Source organism: Artibeus jamaicensis, unplaced genomic scaffold (genome assembly GCF_021234435.1).
Source record: "Artibeus jamaicensis isolate MK-2021 breed Jamaican fruit bat unplaced genomic scaffold, CSHL_Jam_final contig_490, whole genome shotgun sequence".
In the NCBI taxonomy this organism is placed as follows: domain Eukaryota; kingdom Metazoa; phylum Chordata; class Mammalia; order Chiroptera; family Phyllostomidae; genus Artibeus; species Artibeus jamaicensis.
The window spans coordinates 2,195,164-2,210,762 of record NW_026521861.1 but is presented as its reverse complement, the minus strand read 5'-3'; the positions used below and the strand labels follow the sequence as shown (position 1 = coordinate 2,210,762).

Below are 15,599 nucleotides of genomic sequence, written 5' to 3'. Positions count from 1 at the left end.
GCCTCTCCCCTGCCTCTCCTCGGCCCCAGCTCCAGGCGAGCAGCGGTGAGTACTGAGGCAGCCTGAGCCCCGGCTGCGCTAGGGATATGCTGGGGCCCCACGGAGCTTTAGTAACCTGAACCGCAGGGTTGCTTCTCCTGACCTCTGCCCTTACCCTGCATTGCCACCAGAGGCCCCTTTACCCCTTTATGGTCCTTCTTGGGCTGGACAAAATCGCACCCCTGGGGGAAGAAGGGGAGGAGAGGGGTCTGGTGCAGCCTCCCCTCCAGAGACCATGAATTGGTGGGGGTTGGGAGAGAGGGTGTGTGTCCCTCCTTAAGCATGGGTGTGAGTGTGGGTCTGTATCTGTGGCTGTGACCAGCGGGTCTCAATATCTGACATGCCTGTGTGCCTGCGAGCATTGGACAGTGAGGGCCCCTGCATGTATATTCAGGTCTCTCTTTGTGTGTTCTTGTTTGATGACAATGTGTGTGTAAAACAAGCATGTGCCTTTCCATCACACACATATTTGTTATGACGGTGAGAGTGTGTGAGGGTGTGTCTTTGAGCAGTGTGTGCCTGTGTCTGTGCATACTGGAAGGTGTAGCCCATACATGTGTATTTATACTTACACATGTGTGTGCATGACTCTGTGTGTACCTGTATTAAGGACAAAAATGTCCCTTTCTCATTTATCATGTATGTATCAGAGGTAGTGGCCTCTGCTCAGGTCTTTTTCCTCCCCTATACCCTATGCCTCTCAGCCCCTTATGGTCCCTAGATAATCCCCCTCCCCCAATTCTCCTTTCCTCTCTTTCTGGGGACCTGGATTGGGGCCTCCACAGAGGAACTGCAGGGGGCTCATGGCTGAGTGATAGTGCTGGCTGGCTGACACTCCTGGGCCAGAGGGTGGGGTGCTAGCCTTTCCTTTCCCCCACCAGAAGTAGCTCCAAAATGCCACAGGGACTCTGGACTCACTCAACTTCTGAAATAGCTTCTTCTCTCCTCCCAGGGTGAGGCTCAGGGCCCCCAAGCAAAAGGAGAGGATCCAGGGGCCTGTTGTGGGGGGGGGGCAATTTTTTCTTTTGAAGCCTCCATGAAAGTAGCCCAAGCAGGAGGCCTGATCATCCCCAGGGCGGGATCAAGGATGCCATCAAGGTGGGCCAGGCCTCTGGTGTTCAGTGGCCCCAGGCAGCTTTCCCCTTCGTGTCTCTGCTCTCCTGTCCATCCAACTCCCCGGCAGTTCACCCCCTGCACCCCTTCCTCTCTTGCAGGCCTGTCTGAAGAGCATGCTGCCCCCTCACTCCCCACCTGGCCTCGCCATCCCTGCCCCCCCAGCCTGACCCCCGGCCCCAGCATGGCCCAGGGTGCCATGCGCTTCTGCTCGGAAGGTGACTGTGCCATCTCCCCGCCACGATGCCCCCGCCGCTGGCTCCCCGAAGGCCCTGTGCCCCAGAGTCCCCCAGCCAGCATGTATGGCAGCACAGGCTCCCTGCTACGGCGGGTGACAGGTTCAGGTCCCCGAGGCCGGGAAATGGGACGTGTGACAGCACCCTGTACACCTCTACGTGGCCCCCCTTCACCCCATGTTGCTCCCTCACCCTGGGCACCCTCTTCACCCACTGGGCAGCCTCCTCCAGGGACCCAGAGCTCTGTGGTCATATTTCGCTTTGTGGAGAAGGCCAGCGTGAGGCCACTGAATGGGCTACCTGCTCCCGGAGGCTTGAGTCGGAGTTGGGACCTGGGTGGGCTCTCTCCTCCCAGGCCCACTCCAGCCCTTGGGCCTGGCTCCAACCGGAAGTTGCGGCTGGAGGCATCCACTTCAGACCCACTTCCAGCTGGAGGAGGCTCAGCTCTGCCTGGCAGCCAGGGCCTTTCACACGGGCCACCAGCCCAACCTCAGGTTGGGGCAGATGGCCTTTACTCCTCCCTCCCCAACGGGCTGGGAGGGCCCTCTGAGCACCTGGCTACATTGTTCCGAGGACCTGCTGACACTGGACTCCTGAACCAGGTACATGACCTCCCTTGGGCTCCTTGGTACCCCAGAGACCCAGTGAAGGGACAAGACTTGGCTCCTTGGCAGTTTGGGGCCCACGGGCTATTCATTGAACCCTTCAGTCTATGCTAAGTCTGCCCCTTTCTTGCCCTCTGTGCTGGTCCTTCTGTCTCTGCACCTCCATCTCTGTCCCTGTGTGTTTTCTTTGTTTCTGTCCCATGTTCTTGTGTCTTTGTATGTCTGCCTTTATCTCTGGGTGTCTGTGTCTACCTCTCCCTCCTCGGCTCAGGTGGACACCTGGCCCTCTCCCCGGGAAGTCTCCTCTCATGCCCAGAGAATCGCTCGAGCCAAATGGGAATTTTTCTATGGCTCCTTGGGCCCCCCCAGCTCAGGTAAGGCCAGGGCCTGAGGTAAGGGGGACGGGACAGGCCTTCTCCACAGCAGCTGAGGTGTGGTGGGGGGCCTTCCTTTAAACCTCCCCTACCCCTTCCTGGGCTCCTGAGTCAGCTAATGCCTCTCCAGGCCGAGATCTTTTCATCTGTGGTAGGATGGCGAGGAGGGTTTGGGGGATGGCGGCTGGGTTGGCGCCTGTTGGAAGCTAAGCAGTGGAGGGATGGGATGGCAGGATATGAAAGAGCAGAGAAGAGGCTGATCTCCCTCAGGCCCCTTAAAAATGGTCTGACAAGAAGTTGATTTGAAATGAGCTCCACTGGTACCGGGAACAAGCTGGGATTGTAGGAGGAGGAATGGCAGCCAGGAGACAGTGGAAGGACTTCTCGCCAGTGTGAGGCAGCAGGACAAACTCCCTTCCTAGGACAGAGTCAGGACAGGAAGCTGACCTGGGTAACCTCCTGACTGGGAATGCTGTGTATACTGCAGGTGCTAAGCCCCCAGAGCAGGCCCCCCCATCTCCACTTGGGGTGGGCTCAGGGCAGGGCTCTGGGGTGGCTGTGGGGCGAGCAACCAAATACTCCGAGACGGACCTGGACACGGTGCCCCTGAGGTGCTACCGCGAGACCAACATCGACGAAGTGCTAGCTGAGCGGGAAGAGGCTGACTCAGCCATCGAGAGTCAGCCCAGCTCTGAGGGCCCGCCTGGCGCTGCCCGGCCACCCGCCCCACGTCCTGGTCTGTGCCTCGGTCCTTGTCCCAGCCTGGGCAGTGGAGATGAGGACGAGGATGAGGCAGGTGGAGAAGAGGATGTGGATGACGAGGTGTTTGAGGCCTCGGAGGGGGCCCGGTGAGTGGGGGAGTGGGAGAGGAAAGTGGCTTGCTCCTTCCCACTGGCCCGGAGGCAGAGCTGGGGTCGGGACCGTGCGTGAGAGATGAGGGTGGGCTTGGGCGTGTCAGGGCAGCCAGGTGCCAATTGGCTGGTGCCAATAGGGCAGCACAGCAGGAGTTTCTGGACAGAGGCCTGGCAGAATATTGGCGCTGTGGGGGCATCAGCAGGAACCCAGGAGAGTAGAGGCAGTCAGGATAGAGGAGAAAGGGGGTTCTAGGGAAGGGCGGGGCTGAGTGAAAGACCAGAGGCCAGAATCAAGCCTGGGGATGTGGGAGCATCAATCCAGATCCTAGGTCTCGGTGGGAGAGTGGGGAGAGTGGGGGCTTCCCTCTCCATCTCACACCCTGCTGCAGCTTGGAGCCTCATCTTCTTCTCCTAAGACGCTGCCAGAAATAGAAATGGGATGGCAGGAAGGGAGAGGATCAGGGAGAAGGAGGGGAAAGGGAGATTAGCAGGGAGGGAGAGAGGAAGGGGATAGGGTGCTGAGGGTGCGTAGAGATGGAATACCCCACGGGGCACCAATAGCTTGGAGAACCCGTGGTAGGGAGCCCCTACCCAGTGGCTGTTTTTTAGGGGGTTGGGGGCCTGTGAAAAGGAGATGATAATCCCCCTCACAGAGTCAATATAAAAGTCCAATGAAATGCTACCTGAGAGCTGTCCGCAGGGCCCCTGATCAGAGATTCTCCCTGTCCCTACAGGCCAGGCACCCAGATGCCTCACCAAGGGCCTCTCAAGTCGCCTCTGCCCTTCCTACCTGGGACCAGCCCTTCAGCTGATGGGCCTGACTCTTTCAGTTGTGTGTTCGAAGCCATCTTGGAGTCACACCGGGCCAAGGGCACTTCCTACACCAGCCTTGCCTCACTGGAGGCCCTGGCCTCACCTGGCCCAACCCGGAGCCCCTTCTTCACCTTCGAGCTGCCACCCCAACCCCCTGCACCCCGGCCTGACCCCCCTGCTCCTGCCCCACTTGCCCCTCTTGAACCAGATTCTGGTACCAGCTCTGCTGCAGATGGGCCTTGGACCCAGAGAGGGGAAGAAGAGGAGGCAGAGGCTGCAGCCAAGCAGGCCCCAGGGAGGGAGCCCCCTAGTCCCTGCCACTCAGAAGACAGCTTTGGACTGGGGGTGGCACCGCTGGGCAGGTGAGTGATTTCTTCGGTTTCTCAGACCTAAGACCCCCAGGGCTTCAGGAGCAGCTGTTCCAAGGGACAGAGCCTGAGTGTAAAGATGTAGTTCATATTACTGACCTCTGGAAGGGGGTGGTTAGGGGACTCAGATGCCCTGTTTTCCCACTTGGAGGACTTTCCATGGCCATGGGAGAGGGGGCTTACAGCCTGCCCCCTCGGTCTCAGATCCAGTGACGAGAAACCATGATTCAGAATTGAAGAATACCCAAGGAACACCCTCCTCTGTCTCCAGGAGGGTGCTTCCCTCCGCAGACATAGCCTCCAACCTGCTTAGAATTCTTGTGACCTTCCCCCACCCAGCCCTGAGGCTTCTCCCAAAGATGCTGCCGCCAGCCTCCTATCACCTCCCTCCTATGCCACCTCCCCCTCCAATCAGGAGTCTCTCACCCTTCTCCAGGAAGTCCATTCATCAGTCTAACCTTTCTGTTCTCCCTTCTGCCAGCTACCCTCTCAGTCATGGAAGCCATGGCAACAGGAGGGGGTGGCCTGGGAGACAGGGTTGCCTAGCAACAGGAGTTTCCGGCCTCTGTCTCTGGGTGACAGGTGGCTATGCAAGGAGAGCAGCTGGGGTGGGAAGGGAAGGAGATGAGGAGATGGGAGATGAGGGGGAGCCCTTTGACCCCCCGTCCCCTCTACCCCAGAGCCTCCTTCTTTGTGGGCAGCAAAGGGCCAAAGAGGAGGCTTCTCTCCTGAAAAGGCTGGAGGAAGAAAGACACAAGAGCAGTAAGGTGTTCCCACTGCCCTCAGAACCGTGCCTGTCTACTGTTCCTCCCTGACGGCCTCTCTGTGCTCCCCTTGTCCATGTTCTTAGAGACAGAAGACTATGTTCTGAGTAGGGTCAGTGTAGTGATGGGAAATCTGTGGCTAACAGGGAGCTTCGGGGAAGCAGCCAGGTCTCCCACAGTAGTAAGATGGGTGTGGGTTAGACTTGAGACAGGACTTGACACAGAGAGGTGGCAATGATGGAGGGAACCTGTACAGTCTTCTCTCTGGAGAAAATGTCTTCCCTGCGTCCCAGTCTCCCCTTCTCTGCCCTCCTGGTCTGGGGACAGAGGAAGGGGCTAGATGGCCCCCGAGAACCTGCGCACCTCAGAGCTGATGTTCCGCCCTGGCAGCGAACCACCCTTGAGCCAGCTGGTGTCTGACTCGGACTCAGAGCTGGACAGCACGGAGCGGCTAGCCCTGGGAAGCACGGACACCTTGTCTAACGGGCAGAAAGCAGACCTGGAGGCTGCGCAGCGCCTGGCTAAGAGGCTCTACCGACTAGACGGCTTCAGGAAGGCTGATGTGGCTCGGCACCTGGGCAAGAAGTAAAGTCACTGGGCTGGGACTGAGGAGGGGGAAGGAAGATGCATCTGTGGGCAGCACCTCCACACCCCCTCTACCTAGTGCCCCAGGTTTTGAGGTAAACCCCCATTTGGCCCCCTGACACATCCCCTTGAGATGCCACCTGTCTCTCTGCCCTGCCCACAGCAATGACTTCAGCAAACTTGTGGCTGGAGAGTACCTCAAGTTCTTTGTCTTCACGGGCATGACTCTGGACCAAGCTCTCAGGTGGGTGTTGAGCCATCTAAGGGCAGCCCCAGCTCTCCAGGCCTGCTGTGCAGGGCCTCAGCTCTGCCTCCTCTGGGGAGGAGCCCCTGCACCTCCCTAAGCTGCCCTGACACCACCCTTCCCAAGCTGGCTGGGTGTGCGTGGTCAAGAGCCAGGGCTACCTGGTAAGGGGACCTTGTGTGGGGTGACATACTCCTTCCCTCCTCCCCAGGGTGTTTCTGAAGGAGCTGGCCTTAATGGGTGAGACCCAGGAACGGGAGCGTGTGCTGGCCCACTTCTCCCAGAGATACTTCCAGTGCAATCCCGGAGCCCTGTCCTCAGAGGGTGAGGAGGCCAGGGTCAGGGCTTTCCCGGCTGGTCGCTGAGGCCAATGGGCGCTGTGTGTGTGGATGGGCGTGTGAGGATGTGTGCAGGAAGGAGCGAATGCATGGGCTTGCAGGCCCGTGAGCATGCCTGTGAGTGGACAGTGCCGACATGGCTGCACGGGCCTGGGAGTGCGCCTGTGGGTGGGTGTCCTGTTAGGGTCTAGCCAGCATGTGTTGTGAAGAGGCAGGTGGCAGGTGTGTTTGCATACCAGCAAACACACGTGTGTGCAAAACAATGCTTGGCTTGCGTAGGGATTCCTTTTGGCCACACTGGTCTGCATAACTGCGTGAGGCCGACTTGTTTGTGTTCATGCAGAGATACAGGCATGCGGGTGTTGGGGGGCAAGCAGTGGGCAGTCCCCAGCACCTGAGAAAACTAGGGAGGGTGGCCTAGAAAGAGGGCGAGGTCCCTTCTGAGAGAGCTGCTGAAAGAGAGAAGTCTTTGGTTTGGGGAACCATTCACTAACAGGCTTCAGGACTTACAAAAGTGGGGTTACGGCCCCAGGGATTCGGAAAGGGGGCGGGGAGGAGTTGGGAGTCTGGAGAAGGCAGCTGGGATAAGATCCCCTCAGAGGTGGTGGGGGCTGAATGTCAACTCTGCTCTAGACGGCGCGCACACGCTGACCTGTGCCCTCATGCTACTCAACACGGATCTCCACGGCCATGTGAGTGGGGTCTGGCGGGAGGGAGCCTGGAAAACAGACCCTGTCCAAAGACTTCCAGGTTCACCGGCCTCCCTCTGTTCCCTCACTTAGAACATTGGGAAGCGCATGACCTGCGGAGATTTCATCGGGAACCTGGAGGGGCTCAACGAAGGCGGCGACTTCCCCAGGGAGCTGCTCAAGGTGGGGGGCGGGGCAGGGTACAGGTAGCTGGAGGGGAGAATGGGGCACTTATCGGCGGTGTCCGAGGAAGGTGAGGTGAGGGGCCTGCTGGGGCCCCAGCTCACACCTCGGAAGTCCGGACTCTCGCAACTCAAGTCTGGGTACCTCCCCTTCCCCGTAGCCACACCGGCAGGCTCTCCGGAACATGCGCACTGGCGTGCAGTCGCGACTGCGCTCAGCTGGGGGAGGGGAGGCGACTCTTGGAAGCACGTGATCTGGCAGCCCCGGACCCTGCATTTGTCTTCATCACTACCCCTCCTCCTGTGTTCGTTGAGGACGGGAGGGGTCCCTGCGTGGGGTGGGGGGCACACAGGTATACTACTTGCCTTCTTTGCCTCCACTCCCCTGCCCCCGGGGTCACAGTCTCAGAAGCCATCGTGGTCCCACTGCACAAGAGACACCAGAGGAGGTATAGGGGCCTGAGAGGGACAAAAGCTTTTCCAAGTTGTGGCAGAAAGCTAGCGCCAAACTGGGACTGGATACTGTGGTTCCGGCTCCCTGGTACGCAGACTCAAGCCCAGGCCCCTTGAGGGGTTGGTTACCGTGGGGCTGGTAGGATGCGAGGAGGAGGGGCTTCCGGGTCCTGTGGGTTCTCTCCCTGATAGGTGATGGTTTCATTCAGGGATCTGGACTCATTTGAAACCCCCAGGGCTGGCAAAGGGGTCTGTGGGCCACCGCATAAAAATGGCTGCGTAGGAGTGTCCGTGGGCTTGTCTGTGAGCTTGGGCTGTGTGTTGGATTGCAGAGTTTGGAGGTGTATCTGAGTAGGCAGTCCACTGTGACTGGGGAGTATGCTTGATTTGGGTCATACGTGTATGACTTAGGGTGTGGGCAAACCAGGGGGGCTTGCCTGTGCTTGGCGTGCTTGTGCTTTAAAGCTGTGATTTAGAGTGTGTCTGAGTTGGGCTGTAGGTTGGTTGTTTACGTGGTTGTGGTGTACATATAAGAATTGGTTGTCTTACGGCTTGTGTCTGTGAGCCGAGAGTGTATGTGAGTTAAAGACTGTGACTTTCGAGGTTGTGCATCTGGATTCGTAGTGTCCACGAGCTGGGGCGAATGTGGATTGTTGCATTTGGGGAGTATGGGGAGTATGTTTGTAAACTGGGGTGTGCGAACAGGAGTTGGGGAGGTAGCTGCGGTTCAGTGAGTTGGATGAGACCAGTGCCATTCCAAGGCTTTCTCCGTTCTGCGCCGCCGTCTAGCCTCGTGGCAGATCCTGACTCAATAAAAAAGGGCCGCCAGGCGGCGTTCAGGCTTCCGCTCAGCCTTCCCCCCGTAACCCTGACGAGGAAGGGGGGAGCTCTAGACCCTACAGGGTCCGCCTACCTTCACAGCACCCGTGTCCCCCGTGGAGGGACTCCCGGCGCCAAGCCCCAGCTCAGCCCGCCCCCACACAGGTGCTACTCGCCAGCCTCTCCCGGCCCCTCCCCTGTGGCGGCGCGCCCGGCAGCGCCGCCGAAGGGGGCCCCACTCACGGTCCGACGCCTCCATTTTGCGCCGTCCCCGCCCCAGCCTTCGCCCTCCCCTCCCCTCCCCTCCGGTCGGCGCCCCCCTCCCGCTCGCCGAGCTGCAGAGCCGCCAGAGCCCACAGCGCCGCCGCTGCCGCGCGGTGCTGCGTTGGTGGGAGCCCGGCCCGGCTGCTCGCTCGGGCTGTCGGGGAAGCCGTCCGCGGGCCGTCCGGGCCGAGGGCGGCGGGGGCATGGCCGGGGGCCGCGGCGCGCGGGCCGGGCCAGCATGATCGGCGTCAACAGCATCCACAGCAGCGCCGGGCGGCTGCGCTCGCGCTCGCTGTGTTCCGTGCGCTACGGGCGCACCCACCGCGGCGCCGAGACCCTGTGCTACGGCTGGCCGCAGCGCTCGCGCAGTCTCAAGCCGGTGCTCTACACCGACCTGGTGGTCAGCCGCCTGCAGAGTCGCAAGAAGAAAAAGGCGGTGAGGGCGTTGGGGCTGCGGCCCACGCCAGGCTGTGGGGGGACGGAGGAGGTTGCCGAGGGCGGCGCGGCTGAGGGGGCGGCTGGAGGGGGGCACCTTAGGCAGCATGAGCAGAGGGGGACATCGTTGGGTCTGAGGGGGGAGCCCAGCAGGGACGGAGCCCATGGGTAGCCTGGGGTGGGCATGGACTGGAGCGGGGAGAGCACAGATCCTCTGACCAAGGTGGGCATCTCGAAACGAAGGGCCTTTGGGGGTCTTCTGGATGGATGCATGACTTTGGGCTCGCGGATGGGGTTCAGGACTTTGAAAGAAAGCTGTGGTCGGGGGCCAAAAGGGGTGAACTGGAAGGCTGGAGACAAGGATTGCAGGTTGGATGTCCGTGGCCACTTCAGTCTCCTGGCCAGAGAGTTGAAGAGTGAAGGTTTAGAGTCCAAGCTCTGCTGGGTTTGGCCTGGGTGTGTGCTGTGTGTGGGCAGGGGGTGGAAGCTGTGGGGCGTACTCAGCCCCACACAGGGTGTGCCCATGTGGTCTGTTTGGCATGGCGGCGGCGGCAGGCGGCGGGGAGCGAGTGAAACCTTGGTGTGTTGGGGGTGGCTGTGTCCCATCACAGAAGGCGCCGACGTCACTTCACCCAGCTCACACGCAGACAGCATCACATGCCACACGCTTAGCCCAACACTCACATGCTGGGGACACACCCACTCACAGACGGGCTTTGAGAAGCACCCCACAGTGGGAAGTACTGGTGTGGACCCGTGTTGCAGGCCACTCCCAAGAAGAGGGGTATCCTTTGCTACCAGCCCCCTTCTCCCCTCTGACTACCCCCCAAACCCAGGCTATCTGTATTGAGGGGTAGTGACTGGTTCAGGAACTCACAGGGAGTTTGGGGTGTGCAGGGTTTGGAAGCTGAAACTACTGTTTAAAAAAAAAAACTTGAAAAAATGTCAATGATTTTTAGAGGAGAAGAAGTGGGAAAGAGAAACAAGCCTTGATTTGCTGTTCCACTCGTGTATGCATCCACTGGGTGGTTTTTGTATGTGCCCTGAGGGGGGATGGAACCTGCAACCTTGGCCTGTGGGGTGATGCTGCGAACAACTGAGCTACCTGGCCTTTCAAACTAACGCTCACAGCCCACTAACATGAAGTTTGGGAGTGGGCTGGGGGCCTGACCACCCTGACGTTTGGCATGGCAAGGCAATCTGGGTTAGGGTAGGTCTCAGCCTGTCCTGAGGCTGGGAGGCAGAATATGTCCTCATTGGCCAAGGAAGGTGGGGGTGACAGAGTGAGTTCCCATTCCTGGGCCTCAGCTTCCCCGTATGCTCTGTGTGGTTTCATCCTGGGAACAAACATCTGTTTGGGAAAAGGAGTGTCTTAGGCTGCTCATTTCCATTTCCTCCAGAGCCATGCTTCGCCCACCCGTGATCCGAGCAGGACTGCCTCTTAACGATAACAGCAGCAGACAGCCATAGTGGCTGCCATTTACTGCGCAGCGATCATGTGCCAGGATGCCCCGTGCTGGTTGCTTGCCTTTCATTAGACCTGTGTTGCTGTGTGTCTTTCTACCCCACGGATACTTGCTCAGAGTCCTGCAGCTGCAGTGGCAGAGCTGGGCCTGGGTCTCAGTACTCTGCTCCAGGTCCTGTGTTCTCCATCACAGCCTGCTGCCCTCTCCCCTAGTTCTGTCTCCTCCCCCAGGCTGAGAGGGAGGGCTCGGTGCTCTGGCACTGGGGTACATGGCGTGCACCTTCTCCTGGGACTGACCCCACACCGCCCTGATTTGTTCCTCCCTCCCCAGGCCTTGTACAGCTCCATCAAGAATGAAAAATTGCAGTGGGCCATGTGAGTCCCGGGGCTGTGTGGTGGTGGGGGCGGGGCTGTGGGAAAGGGCTGCCTGGGGAAGTGGAGGGAGGGGCGGTGGTGAGCTCTGTGTCCTGGGACTGTGGGGCAGGGGTGGTAGGTGAGGCTGTGAGAGGCAGTGCAGCAGCCTCACTTCCTTCTTTGGAGATGCCTGCTTGGACTTGGAGTTCTGTGTCTTGTCTCTGGGTAGGTTGTTATGACAAGCTGGGTTGGGGTGAGTAGTCCCTGTCATCCTGCCTGAGAGGAGGGGCGCGGAAAGGGAGGTGCCTTGGCAACCCTGTGGGAAAGCAGAAGTCTCTGGCAGCAGGGCCCTGAACCAATAGCGTGAGAGCCACCCCTTGGGTCCTAGAGAGCCCATAGCGTCACAGAATGAGGGACCGAGTTGTCTACTCTTACAGCGTCAGTGGAGACGACCCAGAGTCAGTCCTGGAAGAGTCCAGTCCTAGAGGGAAGGTCCAATTTTAGCCTTGGTCCCCCAGTCTGAGGGTAGAGCCCTCATCCCAACAGTCCGTATATCGCTCATGCTTCTGGTATGTGCAAGAGTCCAGTCACTGCTGGAGCTCCCAGCGGAGGCAGAGTGCAGAGAGAGCTTCTTGGAGGATTGGGACTTGCGGGAAAGCCTTGAGCATTTGGGAAAAGAAAGTGGGAAGCTGGTATTTGGGAGGCAAACACGTGGTGGCTGAAATGAGTGTGGGGTGGGGCGACCAATAGCAGGCGGCCTGGTTGGAATGGAGGGCGGAAGGAGAGTGTGTTGGCGGGGATGTATTATAGGCTGCATGTGGGAGGCACTAGGGAGCTTGCAAGTTCTTGAGTAAGGAGTGACCAGACAGAATCACAGCTTTTAGATAACACATGACGGAGGCTGCAGACCAGGATGTACAAGGGGACCACCAGGAAGCAGCTGCTTCTGCCATCCTTTAGCCAGCAAGCTCTGAGCTGCTGCTGGGTGAGGCTGAGGCAGCTAAGTCAGACATGGGTCTGTCCTGGTGGAGGAGGGTGTGAGGTTTGGGGGTGGGGTGTGTGTGTGTATGTTCAGAAATGGAGAGGATGGGGCTGGTTCCAGGTGAGGGGAGGGACAGATGTGGCACTACCCTTGGAGTGCTAACCTTCGGGAGGGGCCATGTTGCTTCAAGGAGCCCTGGTCTGAGTGGGGACACACAGCTACCTTCTGGGGGGCCCTGGTCTGAGGTGGGAGCCACACCCTTCAAGAGTGGCAGTTCCTCCACCTCTGCAAACACTGGAGTTTTCCTGGGTGGGCAGAGGCCAGGATCGAAAGGGGGGTGTGTGGCTTCATAGCCAGCCCCTTCTGAGGTGATCACACCTGCAGAGACGAGGAGGAGCTGAGACGCTCTCTGTCTGAGTTGGCCGACCCCAACCCCAAGGTCATCAAGAGGGTCAGCGGGGGCAGTGGCAGTGGCTCCAGCCCTTTCCTGGACCTGACTCCTGAGCCCGGGGCTGCCGTCTACAAGCACGGGGCCCTGGTGCGAAAGGTGCACGCAGACCCTGACTGCAGGAAGAGTACGTGGCCTGATGGGTCCGGGGAATGGGTGGGAGTGGGACTGCCCCAGTCTTCCTGTGACCTGTTTTCCTTCCCCTCAGCACCTCGGGGCAAGCGGGGCTGGAAGAGCTTCCACGGGATCCTCAAGGGCATGATCCTCTACCTGCAGAAGGTCCGGGGCCGGCCCAAGGGGTGGGGGTGAGCTGGCTGGGGGGAGTGTGGCTGGGCTGGGCAAGGCCAGACTGTGGCTGTGGCTGTGGCCACAAAAAAAAAGTGCACCCCCGCAGGAGGAGTACCAGCCTGGGAAGGCCCTGTCGGAGGCTGAGCTGAAGAATGCCATCAGCATCCACCATGCGCTGGCCACTCGCGCCAGCGACTACAGCAAGAGGCCCCACGTCTTCTACCTGCGCACGGCCGACTGGCGGGTGTTCCTCTTCCAGGCTCAGTGAGTGCCTTCCTCCTGCCTACTCCCAACTTGCTCCCCCTTGCCCCCCCCACCCCAACCCCCCGCACTGATTTTTCCTCAGGCTAAATCCCGAGCCAGGACTGGCAGTCCTGGACAGGAACCCTGGCCCCAGGTCCCAAGTAGCTGTGCTGTCTCCTCAGGAGCCTGGAGCAGATGCAGTCCTGGATCACGCGCATCAATGTGGTGGCCGCCATGTTCTCTGCACCCCCCTTCCCAGCTGCTGTTAGTTCCCAGAAGAAATTCAGCCGCCCTCTGCTGCCTAGTGCTGCTACTCGCCTCTCTCAGGTACTCCCAGCTCTGACTACCTGGCCAGGGAGATGGAGCAGGGCAGGCTGGGCAGAAAGCACTCAAGGCTTCGAGCTACAATTATGCGGATGTCCTTGCACCAGGACACTGGTCAAGTGTGGGGGGATGGCGACTGGAGGCTGAGCCTCCACTCCACAGGCCACGCTGCGAATCCAGATATGGCACTTCATTCATCTTAAGGAAGGGACACCTTTTAAATAAAATTTGCACAAAAGTACTCTATGTGCTAGAGAAACCCTGACCATGCTCCCTTTGGCCTCCAGGAGGAGCAAGTGCGGACCCATGAGGCCAAGCTGAAGGCCATGGCAAGTGAGTTGCGGGAGCACCGGGCTGCCCTACTGGGCAAGAAGGCCCGGGGCAAGGAGGCTGAGGAGCAGCGGCAGAAGGAGGCCTACCTGGAGTTTGAGGTGAGCCTCCTGGGGCACTTCTCTCCATCGGCAGGACCTGTGTCCCAGCAGAGACTCAGACTAGTGGCTGAGGGTGTGGACTCCTGGGAGGGGACCAGCTGGGTGACCAGGGCAGGTTATTTACCATATTTTGCCGTGTATAATGCACACTTTTTTGCCCACATTTTTGAGGGAAAAATAAGAATGTGTATTATATGTGGGTAGAACTATTTCTGTATCTATATACGTTAATTCTTTTATTTATGCTTATGCATTAAAGTATAACCCTAAAAAAGAATGGTATTTATACACAAAACAATACCCTGGAATATGATAACCAATTTTGTTTCCAAATATACATAAATAAAAAAAATTGAATGGAGAGCCCTGGCTGGTGTAGCTCAGTGGACTGAGCACGGGCCTGCGAACCAGAGGATTGCGGTTCAATTCCCAGTCAGGGCACATGCCTGGGTTGCAGGCAGCTCCCAGCAGGGGACGCATTAGAGGCAACCATACACTGATGTTTCTCTTCCTTTCTCCTTCTCCTCTAAAGATAAATAAATAAATAAATAAATAAATAAATAAATAAATAAATAAATACTAAAAAAAAACATTTGAATGGAAAATTAAAATGAAAGATTTTTTTCCTGAAAAGTTTGGGCCAAAAACGCAGGTGCTCTTTGTATGTGGGAGCATGTTATACGCGGCAAAATACAGTGATTCCTCTCAACCTTTGTTTCCCCTCATGGGACAGTGAGAATATTCTGTACTCACGGGGTAATGAAGTGACAGGTCTGTCGAGTGCTTAGTTTTCCCAACTCTGGTGAAGGCTCGAGAGACATGGGCTGTTAACATTGGCAGAGGGCCACCAAACCTACTAGGGGACTGTCACAGTCTTTGGGGCTTCGGGGGCTTCAGAAGTGGGCCAGAAGCTGTCATCTCCTGGCCTGCTTCAGAGTCCCTCCCCAGTCCAGGCGGGTAGACAGGGGTGGGAGGGGCAGGGGGCGCAGGGCTGGCTCACCGCCCCGCCCCTCTACTTCAGAAATCCCGCTACGGCACGTACGCAGCACTGCTTCGGGTCAAGCTGAAGGCGGGCAGTGAGGAGCTGGATGTGGTAGAGGCAGCACTGGCCCAGGCCGGGAGCACCGAGGACGGAGCCCCCCCACTTCACTCCACTCCCTCCCTGCAGCCCAATTCCTCCAGCCAGCCCCGGGCTCAGAGTCATGGCTCAGAGCCTTGGGCAGGGGCAGGCAGTGGGCGGCGGAAGCCCTGAGTTGGGAGTAGGAATGTGGGGGGGGGTGCCCACTGGACACCTGCATGACATGGCCCTGCCTGAGCCCGGGCCGGCCTCGGGCCACCCGAGGGCCCCTCGGCCCAGGGCCCTACCGCGCCGGACGCGGTGTCCGGGGCAGTGCAGGGCTAGGGCATGGGCCTCAGGAGCCTAGGCTGAGGGCCCGTCTGAGACCCCCTTTTTGTGATAATGTTTTGCACTTTTTCGTACTAGGGGCTGGGGCAACAGGGGCCAGGGCCCCTGGACTTTTGATGCTTTTTTTTTGTGGGGGAGGCCTGACAACATTTCTGCTTTCTGCTGAGACCACCCTCACCCCTGACACCAGCAATCCTCCTCCATCCTGGGGCCTGGCTCAGACACAGGCCAGGAGTTGGGGCTGAGCTGGCTTTCCTTCCTCCCTCTCCGAGGGCTCACCTCTCTCCTTCCAGAGGCGGAGGAACATGTCCATGCCCAGGTCCCTGTACACAGGCCGGGACAGCATGGCCTTGCTTTCCCTCCTTCAGTGGGCCCTGCCCTTTGTACAGCCTCCACCCCCATTAAAACTGCTCTGGACTAGCTGGCTGGATTTCCTTTTCTCTCCAGTGCCCAGCTTGGGACCAGCATAGGACAAGTCATGGAA

At 58.9% G+C, this 15,599-nt stretch overlaps 1 protein-coding gene across 2 annotated transcripts; it reads left to right on the top strand.

The window, feature by feature from the left end:
- Positions 1-15,535, top strand: PSD (pleckstrin and Sec7 domain containing). 2 transcript variants are annotated; one of them, XM_037159446.2, is made up of 17 exons: positions 1-45; positions 1,254-1,990; positions 2,265-2,367; positions 2,855-3,215; positions 3,956-4,396; positions 5,557-5,751; positions 5,915-5,995; positions 6,207-6,319; positions 6,967-7,025; positions 7,116-7,205; positions 10,972-11,015; positions 12,361-12,551; positions 12,633-12,703; positions 12,819-12,976; positions 13,138-13,282; positions 13,567-13,710; positions 14,732-15,535. In XM_037159446.2, the coding sequence occupies exons 2-17, from the start codon at positions 1,337-1,339 to the stop codon at positions 14,960-14,962; spliced, it is 3,081 nt and encodes a 1,026-aa protein (XP_037015341.2). In that variant the 5' UTR covers positions 1-45; positions 1,254-1,336; the 3' UTR covers positions 14,963-15,535. The 2 variants fall into 2 exon arrangements, with proteins under 2 accessions (XP_037015341.2, XP_053524560.1); XM_053668585.1 differs by lacking the exon at positions 1-45 and adding an exon at positions 940-992.
- The last annotated feature ends 64 nt before the right edge of the window (positions 15,536-15,599 follow it).